This window comes from Oncorhynchus keta, unplaced genomic scaffold (assembly GCF_023373465.1).
Source record: "Oncorhynchus keta strain PuntledgeMale-10-30-2019 unplaced genomic scaffold, Oket_V2 Un_contig_1083_pilon_pilon, whole genome shotgun sequence".
In the NCBI taxonomy this organism is placed as follows: Eukaryota; Metazoa; Chordata; class Actinopteri; order Salmoniformes; family Salmonidae; genus Oncorhynchus; species Oncorhynchus keta.
The window spans coordinates 259,918-275,635 of record NW_026277222.1 but is presented as its reverse complement, the minus strand read 5'-3'; the positions used below and the strand labels follow the sequence as shown (position 1 = coordinate 275,635).

Below are 15,718 nucleotides of genomic sequence, written 5' to 3'. Positions count from 1 at the left end.
CACACAAATAAACCCATGCGTAACACACACACACACACTCGCTGTTGAGTGAACTACCACTATTACGTCTCAGTTGTTTCAAAGATGTTTTTTTAATTTTTATTATATCAATAGAAATAGAGGGAAAATAATTATATACAAACACACACATAGAATTCCATGAAGCTCTGAAAATCAAATGCACTCAGGAGATAGTCAAGATGGCTGCCACTCTGCCCATACCTGGCAGTTGACTCCAGTGTAGCCATGAGAGCAGGTACACTTGTAGGTGCCGTAGCTGTCCAGACAGGTGCCACCATTGAGGCAGGGCTTGGAGTCACACTCATTGATGTCGTGCTGGCAGTAGCTGCCTGTGAAGCCTGGCAGACACAGGCAGGTGAAGGTATTGATGCCATCCACGCAGGTGCCACCGTTGAAGCAAGAGCTAGAGAAAAAACACCACAACGGAAGAGTTGAGACGTATAGTAACCAGTAGTATAGTAACCAAATGAGAAGAATAGTAACCAAATGAGTTAAAGGGATGTTAAAAGGATAGTTCACTTTTTTTTATTTTAATTTTATTTACTTTAGCTTATTTTAAATGTATGTTGTTTCTTCCAATCCGTTTTTATTAGCTGGTTATTTAGCAACATCCAGAATAATCTGGTCAGCATTTTACTAATACATTTTTTTATTTAACCGTTATTTAAATAGGCAAGTCAGTAAAGAACAATTTATTATTTACAATGAAGGCCTAGGAACAGTGGGTTAACTCCCACGTTCAGGGGCAGATGACATGTTACTTGCCCAACGCCCTAACCACTAGGCTTCCTGCCGCCCCGAGCTTGAATCAAGCAATGTGGAAAGGGTTTGTTTCTCTTAGGATGTATTCAGAAGCATTTTACGCTTACATTTGAGTAATTAAGTAGATATTATTATCCAGAGACACTTAACAATTAGTGCATTCATCTAAAGATAGCTGGGCGAGACAACCACATCAGTCATAGAAATGAGGTTCCCTCAAAGTAGTTCAGCAAACTCAGCACTAGTAGGAAAAGACATGGGATGTATTTAAGATACTCTGAAGTGGTATGGTTTCTTGCAAAAATTGTATTTTTCTCCGTCCTTTTGAATTGCCACTAACGAAAACACAGTATGTGAACTGCTCTCTGTACCTCTCTGTGCAGTCGGGGGTGTTATTCTCGCAGTTGATGCCACTGAAACCGGGTGGACAGGTGCAGGTGTAGGAGTTGACACAGTCGGTGCAGTTGGCCCCATTCTTACACGGGTTGCTCTCGCACTCATTAATGTCATGCTCACACCTGCCACCACGGAACCCTGGCAGACAAGTGCACACAAAGCTGTCCACTCCATCTCTGCACAGACCTCCATTACTGCAGGGGTCTAGAAAGAGAAAGCGAGAGAGATATGTAATCAGGTAAGTGATAGTTGGGCCAAGTTCACTTTACAAGACAGAGCGAAGAGTTGATGTTTAGTTCCTTACTGGGCTTGCAGTCGTCGATGTCCGTCTCACACTTCTGGCCGGTGTAGCCCGGACGGCAGCTGCATCGGTAGCTGCCCACCATGTTGTGGCATGTGGCGCCGCTGCGGCAAGGACTTTTCACACATTCGTTGATATCTATCTCGCATGTTTGACCTGAGAGAAGAGGGGGGTAGTCAGTCTCTCAAAGAACACCCTCTATTGGATGGATGGGTGGACAGATGGAGGAATAAACAGAACAGATGGAGGAAGATATGAGTAGTTTACCTTGCCATCCCTCTGGACAGAGGCAGGAGAAGCTCTGGTAGTCCTCTGACTCATGACACACTCCACCGTTCTTACAGGGCTGCATGGGGCTGCATGGGGCCAGCAGTGTCTCACACATCTCACCTGGTAGGGATATAGGAACACAACACACACCTCAAACAAATGCCCTCAAGTGCTACAGTGAACCCATCACAGATCATCAATCGGTCTGTACACTTTTTGAGTAAGAGCTCTTTGAACAAACGGAATGTTTGTTCCGTTCATACACGCTTTGTTCGTGTTACATTTTTATTTCACTCTCCACTTCCCTTTTGCAGTTGGACAACTTTGGAGAAGTACTACATCACAATTCAATGCTTTTAAACTCTTTGACTTCTTCAAAGTTGTCTTACAGCGAAATGGAAATGGCTGCATTGTATGATATTTCCCTTTTCTAGTCACATACGGAGGACTCCCCCCGAAGAGTTGCATCAGTTTTTAAAGCCCACTTTTCCGTCCACCTCCCTATCCATCTCCACAGTAACCAGAGGCCAGGCAGGAAGCTGCTTCCTGTTTCCTGCTATTGTTTAGCCCAGAGACAGGAAGAGGAAGTGGCCACGGGCTCCAGTTCCTTGTCCTCACACACACACACACACACACACACACACACACACACTTATCACAACATGGTAGACAGGGTGGATTTTTCCACAAACGATAGAGAGGAACAAATCATAAGGCCTGTTTCCACACAGTTAGTGGTCATTAGTCAACCAATTTTTTTCTGAAATAACACTAAAAGTCTGCTAGAAATGTCTTTTTATACCATTGTTCAAGAAGTCTTCTATTCTGGAGCCCTACAGGGCTTTCTGAGTAGAGGGCCAAACCAAAACCAGAGCCATAAGTCTACTGTACCCATCTCTTTAGGCCTATATGGCTCCGGGAAAATCAATACGTTCTCATACCGGTATAGGGCAGTAAGCAGTTGCACTTGTAGCCGGCCACATCGTCAATGCAGGTGCCCTGGTTCAGGCAGGGGTTGGAGGCACACTCGTTGATGTTAGTTTGGCAGTTAGGTCCTAAGGCATGGCCGGGGATTAGAGAACACACATGGGTTAGAGTCGCAGATTTACTCGGGATGATATCCACCACACACAAACTCAGAGTTGCGCCATTGAGAGGGTTTTTATTTATTTATATTCAACTAGGCATGTCAGTTTAGAACAAATTCCTATTTACAATGACGGCCTACCAAAAAGCCGCCTGCGGGGACGGGGGCAGGAATATAAAAAATAAATAAAAATATAGAACAAAACACACATCACGACAAGAGAGACACTACATAAAGTGAGACCTAAGACAACAACATAGCATGGTAGCAACACATGACAACACAGCATGGCAGCAGCACAAAACATGATACAAACATTATTGGGCACAAACAACAGCACAAAGGGCAAGAAGGTAGAGACACCAATAAATCACGCGGAGCAGCCACAACTGTCAGTAACCATGATTGAGTCTTTGAATGAAGAGATTGAGAAAACTGTCCAGTTTAAGTGCTTTTGCAGCTCGTTCCAGTCGCTAGCTACAGCAAACTGAAAAGAGGAGCGACCCGGGGATGTGTGTGCTTTGGGGACCTTTAACCGAATGTGACTGGCAGAACGGGTGTTGTATGTGGAGGATGAGGGCTGCAGTAGATATCTCAGATAAGGGGGAGAGTGAGGCCTAAGAGGGTTTTATAAATAAGCATCAACCAGTGGGTCTTGCGACAAGTATAGAGAGATACCCAGTTTACAGAAGAGTATAGAGTGCAGTCATGTGATGTGTCCTATAAGGAGCATTGGTGGCAAATCTGATGGCCGAATGGTAAAGACCATCTAGCGGCTCGAGAGCACCCTTCCCTGCCGATCTATAAATTATTGATCATTGACAATTGTTCCCAACACTTTTGATAAACAGGGCAAAAGAGAAATTGGCCTATAATAGTTAGGATCAGCTTGATCTCCCCCTTAAAATAAAGGACGCACCCTGGCTGCCTTCCAAGCAATGGAGAACCTCCCCAGAGAGGAGAGACGTGTTAAAAAGGTTGGAGATAGGCTTGGCGATGATAGGGGCAGTAACCTTAAAGAAGAAAGGGTCTAAACCATCTGACACAGATGGTTTTTTGAGGACAAGTTTAAGGAGCTCCTTCAGCACCTCGGACTCAGTGACCGCCTGCAGGGAGCAACTTTGTAGACGGGCATGGGGAAAAAGAGGGAAGAGCGTCGGGGATAGTCGCATTAGAAGGGGTGGGAGATTAGGAAATGTTGGACGGGCAAGGAGGCATGGCTGAGTCAAATAGGAATCCTGACTTAATGAAGTGGTGATTAAAGAGCTCAGCCATGTGCTCCTTGTCAGTAACAACCACATCATCAACATTAAGGGACATGGGGAGCTGTGAGGAGGGTTTATTCTCCAGGTCTTTAACCGTTGTCCAGAACTTCTTGGGGTTAGACCCACAGAGAGAGAACTGCTCCTTGAAGTAACTAACTTTGGCCTTCTGGATGGCCTGAGTGCACTTATTTCTAATTTACCTGAAAGAGAGCCAGTCAGCCTGAGTATGCATGTGCCAAGCATTTTGCCAAATCCAATTATTGTGGAGTAACTCTGCAAGATCACAGTCAAACCAGGGGCTGAACCTGTTTTTAATTCTCATTTTCCTTATGGGGGTGTGTTTGTTAACAATACCACTGAAAATATTTAAAAAAAGATGATCCAAGTGTCTTTGACAGAGGGGGATCAAGCTGATTCTATACCAATATACAGAGGCCAGTTCATGAAGGAAGGCTTGCTCATTAAAGTTTTTAGCAAGCGTCTATGACAAATCAGGACGGGTCGTTTCACTGAGCAGCCATTATGAACACAGACTGTAAAACAGTGTTCACTAAGGTCATTACAGAAAACACCAGACTGATACCTATCAGGATTATTTGTGAGGATAAAATCGAGGAGAGTAGCCTATTCTGGGTGTTTGGAGTCATATCTTGTGGGATTGGTAATAATCTGAGAAAGATTTAGGGAGTCCCATTGCTTTAGGACTTGGTCATGTGGTTTAAGCATGTACCAGTTTAGGTCACCTCTCTGGACAAATTCAGACTTAGTGTAAGGGGCCAGGAGAGAGCTTTTGGCAGGTGCTGATGGAGGACGATACACCCAGGAACAATCAACAAGGAGCTATTTGAAAGTTTAATGCTTAAAACCAGCAAATCAAATTGTTTGGGGACAGACTTGGTGGAGACGACCGAGCACTGAAGTTGATCCTTGGTAAAGATTGCCACTCTACCACCTTTGGAAGATCTGTCTTGCCGAAAAAGGTTATAACCAGAAAGGTTAACATCAGTATTCAAAACACCCTTCCTTAAGCACGTCTCAGTAATGACCAACACATCTGGATTGGAGCTGTGAACCCACACTTTCAATTGATCCATTTTAGGTAATAAGCTTCTAGTGTTAACTTGCAAGGTGTCAGAAGGTAGAGTAGAGGGAGAGAGGGAGGGGGAAAGGGGCAAAGGGAGAGAGAATGAGATGATAGGGAGAGTGAGAAACAGTACGGGACGACACGTCGAATTGAACTGACCACTGAAGCCGGCTCGGCAGCTACAAACATATCCACTGGTCATATCCTTGCAGGTGCCACCGTTCATACACGGGTTGGACTCACACTCGTTGTTGTTGATGTCACAGTTAGGCCCACCCCAGCCAGAGTCACAGAAACACCTGTAGCTGGAATACAGATAGAGAAAGGTAAGCGCACGTGTGTGTGTGTGTGTGCGTGCGTGCGTGCGTGTGTGCGTGTGTGTGTGCTCACCCATTGAGCAGATCCTGGCAGCGACCATGGATGCAGGGGTTGCTGCCACACTCGTCCACCTGCAACAGACAGGTGGTGTCACTGTAGCCCTCTGGGCACAGGCATGTGAAGCTGTTGATGCCATCGATGCAGGTGCCACCATTGTGACAGGGGTTGATGGCACACTCATCGGTATTGATGTTGCACATGGCGCCTGAAAATCCAACACAGCAAGGGGTGAGTTTTGATTTATATATGGCCATTGTTTAAAGAAACCACAGCTGGACATACTGTTTTATTCTCCCTCTCTCACTCTCTATTCCTTTGTTAGTTGCTGAGGTGATGGGGGAGTCTGCACAACACACAGGGCCACATTACTAAAGGGTATATAGAGGCAGGGTGAGGCTGCCTGGCTAGCCACTGGAGATTAGCAGTGAGGCCTTTCCCTCTCCCTACCCATTGAATAATAAGATGTGCTCTGGTAAGGAGGGAGAAGGAATGTTTCAGCTGGATCTGAGGGGGTGTAAGCTCAGATATTTTATACCAGTGACAATGGGACACACACAGCCTCTCGCCACCCCCTCCTCCCCGCCTCATAGGGGGAACTGTGGAGGAGGGAGGGCCACCTTAACCCAGGGCTGGTAAGGAGAAACAGAAGGGCCAGGCCCCATTTCACACCCCGGTGAGCAACAATTACACCCCCCCCCCCCATCAATCAGAAAGGGGAGGGACCAACTGCCTGCTCTACAACTACAATGGCCCTCTGTCTGTGAGCCCTGCCCCTCAATACTCACACAACAGAGGAAAAAGGACAAAAAGATAGAGGAGCAAGGGGGCAGCAGCAGCTTGCCTGCAAACCCTAAGAGTTTATTAAATATTCACAGACACACACACACACACACACACACACACACACACACACACACACACACACACACACACACACACACACACACACACACACACACACACACACACACACACACACACACACACACACACACACACACTGTGTGAGAGAGAAGTTGCATGTGTGTGTGTATCAGGTTTGGGGCTGCCTCTCTGTTCTCCCGCCTTGTCCCACACAGCGAATGTGACACCACTTCTTTTTCAGTCAGCTCACTGGCCACCTGTCCCTCTCCCTTCCACCTTTCTTCCACCTGCCCCAGATTCTCCCGTCGACCCAGTGCTCACCTGCGTAACCTGGCTCACATGCACACTCATAGCTGTTGATCTTGTCAATGCACCTCCCGTAGTCACAGGGCTTGCTCTTACAGTCATCCAGATTCACCTCACAGTTAAAGCCTGTCAAACAACCAAAATAGGGGGTACAATGTTACTAACACTGGCAGAGCTTCACACATATGCCTGGATGTGGCTGCCTGTGTTGGAAAATATGTAGGATTGTAGTATGGTGTGTGCATGCGTATGTCTGTATATGTGTGTATGTCTTCCTGTGTGGATGCGTATCTCTGTGTGTGTGTGTGTGTGTGTGTGTGTGTGTGTGTGTGTGTGAGTTCTTTTACCTGCAGTGCCCTTGGGGCAGGTGCAGATGTAAGTGTTCTCCCTGTCCTGACAGGTGCCTCCGTTCTGACATGGCTGGCTCAGACACTCATTGATGTTGGTCTCACACAGGCGGCCCGTGTAACCAGGGTGACAGTAGCAGGTGAAGGTGGCCAGGCCGTCCTTACACGTGCCATAGTGACAGGGGTCAGAGTAACACTCGTTGATGTCAGTCTCACAGTGATGTCCAGAGTAACCTGGAAAGGAGGAGAAGGTAGAGAGTTCGAAACCTTTCTCCAGAAGTGTGCCCTCGTTCACTCCCCCTCGTGCATTTCAAAAGCATTGGATTGGTGCAAACATAGCTGGAAGGAGTTTCCACCATATTCCTCAAACCAATCCATGTATTTTAAATCCATGAAAGGGAGTGTATGAGAGCACATTTCAGAATAAGGGTAGAGAATCAGAACATAGCTTATGTTCTAGGATGATGAGGTCTTATAGAGGGGGAAATTCCACCGAACCAAAGGAAGCCTATCGATGAACAGGAGTAGGCTTGGCCTTGGTTCATGTAACCACCCTATAAAGTGTATTAATTTAAACACAAAAATTGAGCCTCAAACCGTTCTGACCATGTGCAAGCCGACTGTACCTTCAGTGCATTCACATGAGTATTTGTTAGGGCCGTCGGTACACTTGGCTCCGTTCATGCAGGGCGTGCTGGCACACTCATCGATGTCAACCTGACATAGACCACCAGAGAAGCCTGGACAGGGAAGAATATATACATATATCAGCCATTTACCTTTTTGTTGTTGTTTTCTGTGCTGTTTTGCTATTCTTACAGTTTTGTTATTTGTCTCGTATCGAATCCAAGTGTATGTACATCTAACATGATTTGTGAGCTACACATCTGGGGTCAGTTTTATTTATTTATTTTTGTACTACTTTTACCCCCTTTTCTCCCCAATTTCATGATATCCAGTTGGTAGGTACAGTCTTGTCCCATTGCTGCAACTCATTTACATTTACATTTAAGTCATTTAGCATACGCTCTTATCCAGAGCGACTTACAAATTGGTGCATTCACCTTATGACATCCAACTCCCCTACCGACTCGAGAGAGGCGAAGGTTCGAGAGCCATGCCTCGTCCGAAACACAACCCTGCCAAGCTGCACTGCTTCTTGACACACTGCTCGCTTAACCCGGAAGCCAGCCGCACAAATGTGTCGGAGGAAACACCATCCAGCTGGCGACCGAAGTCAGCTTGCAGGCGCCCGGCCTGCCACAGGTGTCACTAGTGCACGATGGCCGGCCAAACCCTCGCAAATTGTGCGCCGTCTTATGGGTCTCCCGGTCACGGCCGGCGGTGACACAGCCTGTGATCGAACCTGGGTCTGTCGTGATGCCTCAAGCACTGTGATGCAGTGCCTTAGACCGCTGTGGCACTCTGGAGGCCCGGGACATTTTTTTTTTAGATTCAAATCCTGTGTTGTCTTGGAAAGCCTTTACACTATGATATATTAAAGAGTTATCAAATAATACCAACGTATAAACATATTACTGTCATGTAAAGATGCACATTTCTCACGTCTCGTACGCGACCACTAGATTTTCACCCCTGCAAGCAGTACAATCTAAACAGAATTGTCTCTTCAAGCCAAATGCTCATACAGTAGTTTTTTTTTTTATAGCAGAACAATGTTTAGAAACAGCACAAATGTAGACATTTTCCTTTTAGTTGAGTATGTTTTATTGGGTTTTTCTCTGAAAGTGCACTAATAGCCTGTTTCATTCTGAAATTGACGCCTTAGCATGAAAAAAAATTAAGAAAGGAATCTCAGAACAATGCACTGGGGAGTTGGCAAGCAACTCCCCAGTGAATTAACAATTTTCAGTCGGAATTTGTTCTACCTCATGTAATGATTTGCATATTGATAGCCTGGTTTGTCCTAAGGTATTGATGCCTGGTTTGTCCTAAGGTAACTTAAATATGCTAAAGTTATAATGTACGCCTAAAAGATATCTAACGTTATCTGAATGTAATTGCGCTCTTAATTATTTTACCACATCTTTCAAACATAATCCAGCCTTTATTGTGGCTCTAAAGTGTATGAGTTAGAGGAGGGAAAAACGGAAAAAGGTTAAACTAATTTGGATCTAAAGTAGGTCTGGAGGACCCTGAACTTTATAACGACACCCCCCTCAACACACACACACAACCCATATAGCAGGAGCTCCAAATACACACTTGCACACCCCACCACCCCTTATACCCCCCTCTTTGGGCGCTAAGGTCTTATGCAAACTGTTTTGCCTGCTAATTATGCTGATGTCCAGGTGATCTTGTTATTACCACCCTCCCTGCCCTCATCAGAAATGCCTACACTAGTCAACCTCAGAAAATTATTAAACACACACACACACACACACACACACACACACACACGGCCCTGAATTTCTCTGAACCGTCTCAGTGCTTCTCCTTCCAATAGGGCGCTTTCCCTTTAATTCCCAATTAAATAGCCAGCATCAGCTGCGCAAAAGTGGGGTTGTGATGGAGACGTGACTGCGGATGTGTTCAACCCTCAGTTCCGGAGCTTCTCTATTCCGGTTGTTTTGTTGCCTTTAAAGTGTGTTTTGTAGCCTAATAGAGTTTACCCAGGATCGGATCCACTCTTTGCGTCCGTGGACTACGCCTCTCCGTTCTTCGTGGCCTTTCTCCGCTGGAGATCTGTTGGCGGATTGGATTGTCTGACTGACCACAACCTTTTTGCATATGGTGTTTCATTTGTTTTGATGTGATGTATACTGTGATGATTTATGTAGTTAGTTGTAGTTGAGGACTTAGTAAGAGTTGATACGCTTTAAAGTTCTGTGGTAAAATACTTGTTATTTTGATTGTATGATTAATACTGGGTTTACGCTACACTTGAATGAATGGACAAACATTGCGTGACAAAAGTGACTTGAGTTCCCTGAACTCCTTTACTCCTTTTCCTGAATATAGTTGTTTTTGAAGTTCTTTCCAATGTTTTAAGGGTTTATGAAAAGTTTATTTCCATCCTGACCTTTGTATTGGTGTAGACTTGACGGACCAGATGGGACTCATTCCCTCCCAAACCGAAAGGATAAACCAATGTTTTCTCTGGTAGGCACAACCTACATGACACCCCTATAAATAATCACCTCAAGTCAAAACCGTCACAAAACACACACACACACACACACACGGTAATCATTCACTTTACTTCACCCTCCAGTGACCCCACTTCCACCCAAACCTATCAGGAGCTGAGGACCCCCACCCTCCATCTACTCCTCCAACCCTCTCTCCCTGTACACCTTCCTTCCTCCATTCCTCCTTTCATTCCTTCCTCCCACCAACTCTCTCTCTCTGGGCCATCTCTCTCACCTTTGTGGCACTCGCAGTGGAAGGAGTTGATCCTGTCAATGCACTTCCCGTTGTTCAGACAGGGCATGCTGGCACACTCGTCAGTGTTGATCTGGCAAAACACCCCCTCATAACCTGAACACACACACACACGTTTATGACAATATTACAGAAACAGTTTCAGGTCATTACTTTGAGTTCACAGGCTCAAATGTTTAGCCATTTTTAGATAGCTAGTATTGTCTTGTGTAGCAGGGGCAGAGAACTGAACTCCAATCATGAACAATTATTCTTACACCTAACAACATGTCAAAGTGTCTATGTCAGTAAGACAGTGTTACAAACCTAAATATCCCCCTCAATGTGTCATCGTACCTGGCATGCAGATGCAGTGGAATCCTCCAATTTGGTCCAGGCATGTGGCATCGTTCTGACAGGGGTTGGACATGCACTCGTTGACATCCATCTCACACCGCGGGCCCTCGTAACCCTGGAGACACTTGCACTGGAACGAGCCTTTAGTGTTCAGGCAGCGCCCACCGTGCTCGCAAGGGTTGGCACCTGAAACGTCAAACACAGGATATACATCACCACTTATATCCCCACTTTCACCCTGTGCAATTTCTCTATCATTAATACAAGAGGTAGATATAAAGATCCAGCACTTCAGTGTTTTAATGCCAAAATACTACCAAAATGCATACGCGTCACACTGACATTTATTTATTTTTATTTAACCTTTATGTATCCAAGTTAGTCTAATTGAAAATTGCTCAAGGGAGTGTTTGGTAAATTGCACATTGGCAGAGTTTGTCATCCTGAATGTTCAGAGACGGGTATCTTTCTATAGAGATGAGAGAGGAGCAGAGAGAGAAATCACTCACCTAAGGAACACTCATCAATGTCCTGGTTGCATGCAGAGCCAGTGTAACCTGGAGGGCAGGTACAGATGGCTTTCCCGTTGACAGGATTGGTGTCACAGTTAGAGCCTTTCTGACACGGGTTACTGATGCAGGCATCATCAAGATGACACAGTAAACCTGAGGAAAGACAAATTATGATGAATGGGATTTTTTTCGGTAGTGCATTTCCAGGGGCACAAAATGCTTTCTATTGTAAAGGGGGAGAATTGACTCACCTCATCAACTAACATTGTGAAGCGCCAACCTGAAAATAGTCTCTCAATATTGTCAAGCAACTATCATGGGGGTGTAACCAGGCCACATCAGTCCAGTTTGGCCTGGTGTGCAAAGCTCTCAACAGTTTCTTATTTTTAATCTTCCTCCAATGTGTGTGTGTGTGGTTTGTGTGGGACAGGTGAGGTCGTAGTACCTGTGCGCCCATGTGGACACTCGCAGAAGAAGGAGGCTACGCGGTCGTGGCATGTGGCGCCGTGATAACAGGCTGCGCTGGCACAGTCGTCGATGTTCTCACTGCAGTCATCGCCCGTCCAGCCATTGACACAGACACAGTGGAAGCTGCCATAGGTGTCGTGGCACGTACCGCCGTTCTGGCACGTGTTTGGCATCATCTCACACTCATCCACATTCTCGGTACAGAACTGGCCTAGAGAGCAGAGGGCAACGATTACATTATGCAGGGGGGCCATAAGAGATTGATATAGGGCCAATGTGGGTGGAATCTCGAGTTAATTTATTTCCAGAGACTTTGTCCATCTTGAAGATTGGGGGGTTTGGTATAAAGGTTACCTGTAAAGTGAGGGGGGCACTGGCAGTTGTAGGTGTTGACCCCATCCACACACAAGCCACCATTCTGACAGTTGTGGCCTGGGCAGTCATCAATGTTGTGATCACAATTCTGACTTGTAAATCCTGAGAGTGAGTGAGAGAGAGAGCGTTGAGAGTTGAGAGAGGGGGAGAAAGAAGAGACAATAGGGAAAGAAAAGGGAAAAAGAGACATGTCATTCATAGAAACCAGTAACAATTTCACTACACATAATTCAGACCTACCTTTCTTCTTATTGTTACAATCCTTTATAACCAGAGATAAGATCTGCATATTCCCATGGCCATCTGCTTGAATCTACAGCCTACCTCCCTGTACGCTTCAAAAGGCTCCCTGCGTAGTGTGTAGCCGTTTTACAAATCAAAACTCAGGTTAACGATCAACCCAAAGCGGCATAGGTTTCCTGCTCGCCTCACTCTCTGTCTGCATTCTATCACAAAGATACACGAGAGTGGCACGCCGTGGGTTACATTTTAACTCTTAGTTATATGTTAAAATGCATGCACACACACATTTATCCAAACCGTCCTTCACTCAGAACCTTTGGGATTGGTCTACGGGTGACTGAACTTTGATTCCCACTGAAATCTCAACCTTTAGGCCAACAACACCAACTGCATGCTTCACTATCATCAGGAGGAAGGAATGAAGGAAAAATCTGGGAATACCATCTGTTTCTGAGCCGCTGGGAATGAGGGAGTCTCGGCAGCTGCATGCAGAACTCCACAGCAGAGCCACAAACAGACACAACCACCATGCATGAACCACCATTAGGGCTGTGGCGGTCATGACATTCTTTTCAGCCGGTGATTGGCATGCAAATAACTGCCGGCCTCACGGTAATTGACCAATAATTGCCATAAACACATTTAGCATCTCCTGGCTACCATGAATAGCCTACAAACCACTGATACAGAACAATTACATGAATCCATTTAATATAGACTACACCATCACAATTAATCCATTATTTTAGACAGGATTAAAGAAACATGATATGAAGAAAATGTAATCTATTTCAGAAAAACAGAATATAATATTCTGAGTTGTCCTTATGTTAGGTCCTGATCAGGCTATGCCATATGGCTGTGGGCTAAACAGTTCATTTAACAGACAAGATTTGTTTAGAATTGTATATTATTTTATAGGATGAAGAATACAGTTGAACATAGCTGAATAAAATAGAAAGGATATTTTCTCCAAAAGATTTCCGAGGGAATGTGCACATGCAGCTATTCTGTGTTGCGCAGTTAACAAAGAAACAGGTCCTCCTAAATGCCTACGTTTTTAATATGCAAGCATAAGCAGCGAGGCCATAAGGCTAGGAGAATCTTTTCCTAAAGTATATTGAATTAAATGCCAAAATTACAGTGCATTCGGAAAGCATTTAATTTTTTCCACATTGTTACGTTACAGCCTTTTCTAAAAATTGATTCAATATACAGTTGAAGTCAGAAGTTTACATACACCTTAGCCAAATACATTTAAACTCAGATTATCACAATTCCTGACATTTAATCCTAGTAAAAATTCCCTGTCAGTTAGGATCACCACTTTATTTTAAGAATTTTCAGAATAATAGTAGATAAATCATTCTATTTCAGCTTTTATTTCTTTCATCACATTCCCAGTGGGTCAGAAGTTTACATACACTCAATTAATATTTGGTAGCATTGCCTTTACATTGTTTAACTTGGGTCAAACGTTTTGGGTAGCCTTCCACAATAAGTTGGGTGAATTTTGGCCCATTCCTCCTGACAGAGCTGGTGTAACTGAGTCAGTTTTGTAGACCTCCTTGCTTGCACACGCATTTTCAGTTCTGCCCACAAATGTTCTATAGGATTGAGGTCAGGGCTTTGTGATGGCCACACCAATACCTTGACTGTTGTCCTTAAGCCAATTTGCCACAATTTTGAAAGTATGCTTGGGGTCATTGTCCATTTGGGTGATCCATGTGTGACCAAGCTTCCTGACTGATGTCTTGAGATGTTGCTTCAATATATGCACATCATTTCCCCCTCTCATGATACCATCTATTTTGTGAAGTGCACCTTTCCCCTCTGCAGCATAGCACCCACACAACATGAAGCTGCCACCCCCGTGCTTCATGGTTGGGATGGTGTTCTTCGGCTTGCAAGCATCCCCCCCATTTCCTCCAAACATAACAATGGTCAATATGGCAAAACAGTTCTATTTTAGTTTCATCAAACCAGAGGACATTTCTCCAAAAAGTATGAGCTTTGTCCCCATGTGCAGTTGCAAACCGTAGTCTGGATTTTTTTGGGGCGGTTTTGGAGCAGTGGCCTCTTTCTTGCTGAGCAACCTTCCAGGTTATGTCGATATAGGACTCGTTTTACTGTGGATATAGATACTTTGGTACCAGTTTCCTCCAGCCAGCATATTCCTTTGCTGTTGTTCTGAGATTGATTAGCTCTTAATGCACCAAAGTACGTTCATCTCTAGGAGACAGAACGCGTCTTCATCCTGAGCGGTATGACGGCTGCGTGGTCCCATGGTGTTTATACTTGCGTACCATTATTTGTACAGATGAACGTGGGACATTTAGGCATTTGGAAATTGCTCCCAAGGATGAACCAGACTTGTGGAAATCTACAACTTTTTCTCTGGGGTCTTGGCTGATTTCTTTTGATTTTCCCATGATGTCAAGCAAAGAGGCACTGGGTTTGAAGGTAGGCCTTGAAATACATCCACAGGTACACCTCCAATTGACTCAAATTATGTCAATTAGCCTATCAGAAGCTTCTAAAGTCCAGACACAATTTTCTGGAATTTTCCAAGCTGTTTAGAAGGCACAGTCGACTTAGTGTATGTAAACTTCTGACCCACTGGAATTGTGATACAGTGAAATAATCTGTCTGTAAACAATTGTTGGAAAAATTACTTGTGTCATGCACAAAGTAGATGTCCTAACCGACTTGCCAAAACTATAGTTTGTTAACAAGAAATGGTTGAAGTGGTTGAAAAACGAGTTTAATGACCTAAGTGTTTGTAAACTTCTGACTTCAATATTTTTCATCCATCTACACACAATATCACATACTGACAAAGCAAAAACAGGTTTTTAAAAATGTTTGCAAATTTGTTAAGCATAAAAAACAGAAATACGTTATTTACATAAGTATGCAGACCCTTTGTTATGAGACTCGAAATTGAGCTCAGGTGCATCCTATTTCCATTTATCATGTGGTTTATTTAATTGATTGGACATGATTTGGAAAGGCACACACCTGTTTATATAAAGTCCCACAGTTGACAGCGCATGTCCGAGCAAAAACCAAGTAATGAGGTCGAAGGAATTGTTCGTAGAGCTCTGAGACAGGTTTGTGTCGAGGCACCGATCTGAGGAAGGGTACCAACACATTTCTGCAGCATTGAAGGTCCCCCGAGAAAACAGTGGCCTCCATCATTCTTAAATGGAAGAAGTTTGGAACCAGCAAGACTCTTCCTAAAGCTGGCCACCCGCACAAACTGAGCAATCAGGGGAGAGGGACCTTGGTGAGA

General features: G+C 44.6%; 1 protein-coding gene across 1 annotated transcript in view; it reads right to left on the bottom strand.

Moving 5' to 3' along the window:
- Positions 1-15,718, bottom strand: part of LOC118387803 (neurogenic locus notch homolog protein 1-like) — a 58,249-nt gene that overhangs the window by 18,991 nt on the left and 23,540 nt on the right. The window contains exons 5-19 of the mRNA XM_035776523.1: positions 12,160-12,282; positions 11,783-12,016; positions 11,335-11,490; positions 10,826-11,011; positions 10,472-10,585; positions 7,708-7,821; positions 7,082-7,315; positions 6,750-6,860; positions 5,577-5,769; positions 5,346-5,491; positions 2,692-2,805; positions 1,748-1,870; positions 1,484-1,636; positions 1,155-1,383; positions 223-424 (exon numbers count right to left, since the gene is read on the bottom strand). Of these exons, the coding sequence (XP_035632416.1) occupies positions 223-424; positions 1,155-1,383; positions 1,484-1,636; positions 1,748-1,870; positions 2,692-2,805; positions 5,346-5,491; positions 5,577-5,769; positions 6,750-6,860; positions 7,082-7,315; positions 7,708-7,821; positions 10,472-10,585; positions 10,826-11,011; positions 11,335-11,490; positions 11,783-12,016; positions 12,160-12,282 (2,432 nt within the window). The remainder of the gene's footprint in view (positions 1-222; positions 425-1,154; positions 1,384-1,483; positions 1,637-1,747; positions 1,871-2,691; positions 2,806-5,345; positions 5,492-5,576; positions 5,770-6,749; positions 6,861-7,081; positions 7,316-7,707; positions 7,822-10,471; positions 10,586-10,825; positions 11,012-11,334; positions 11,491-11,782; positions 12,017-12,159; positions 12,283-15,718) is intronic.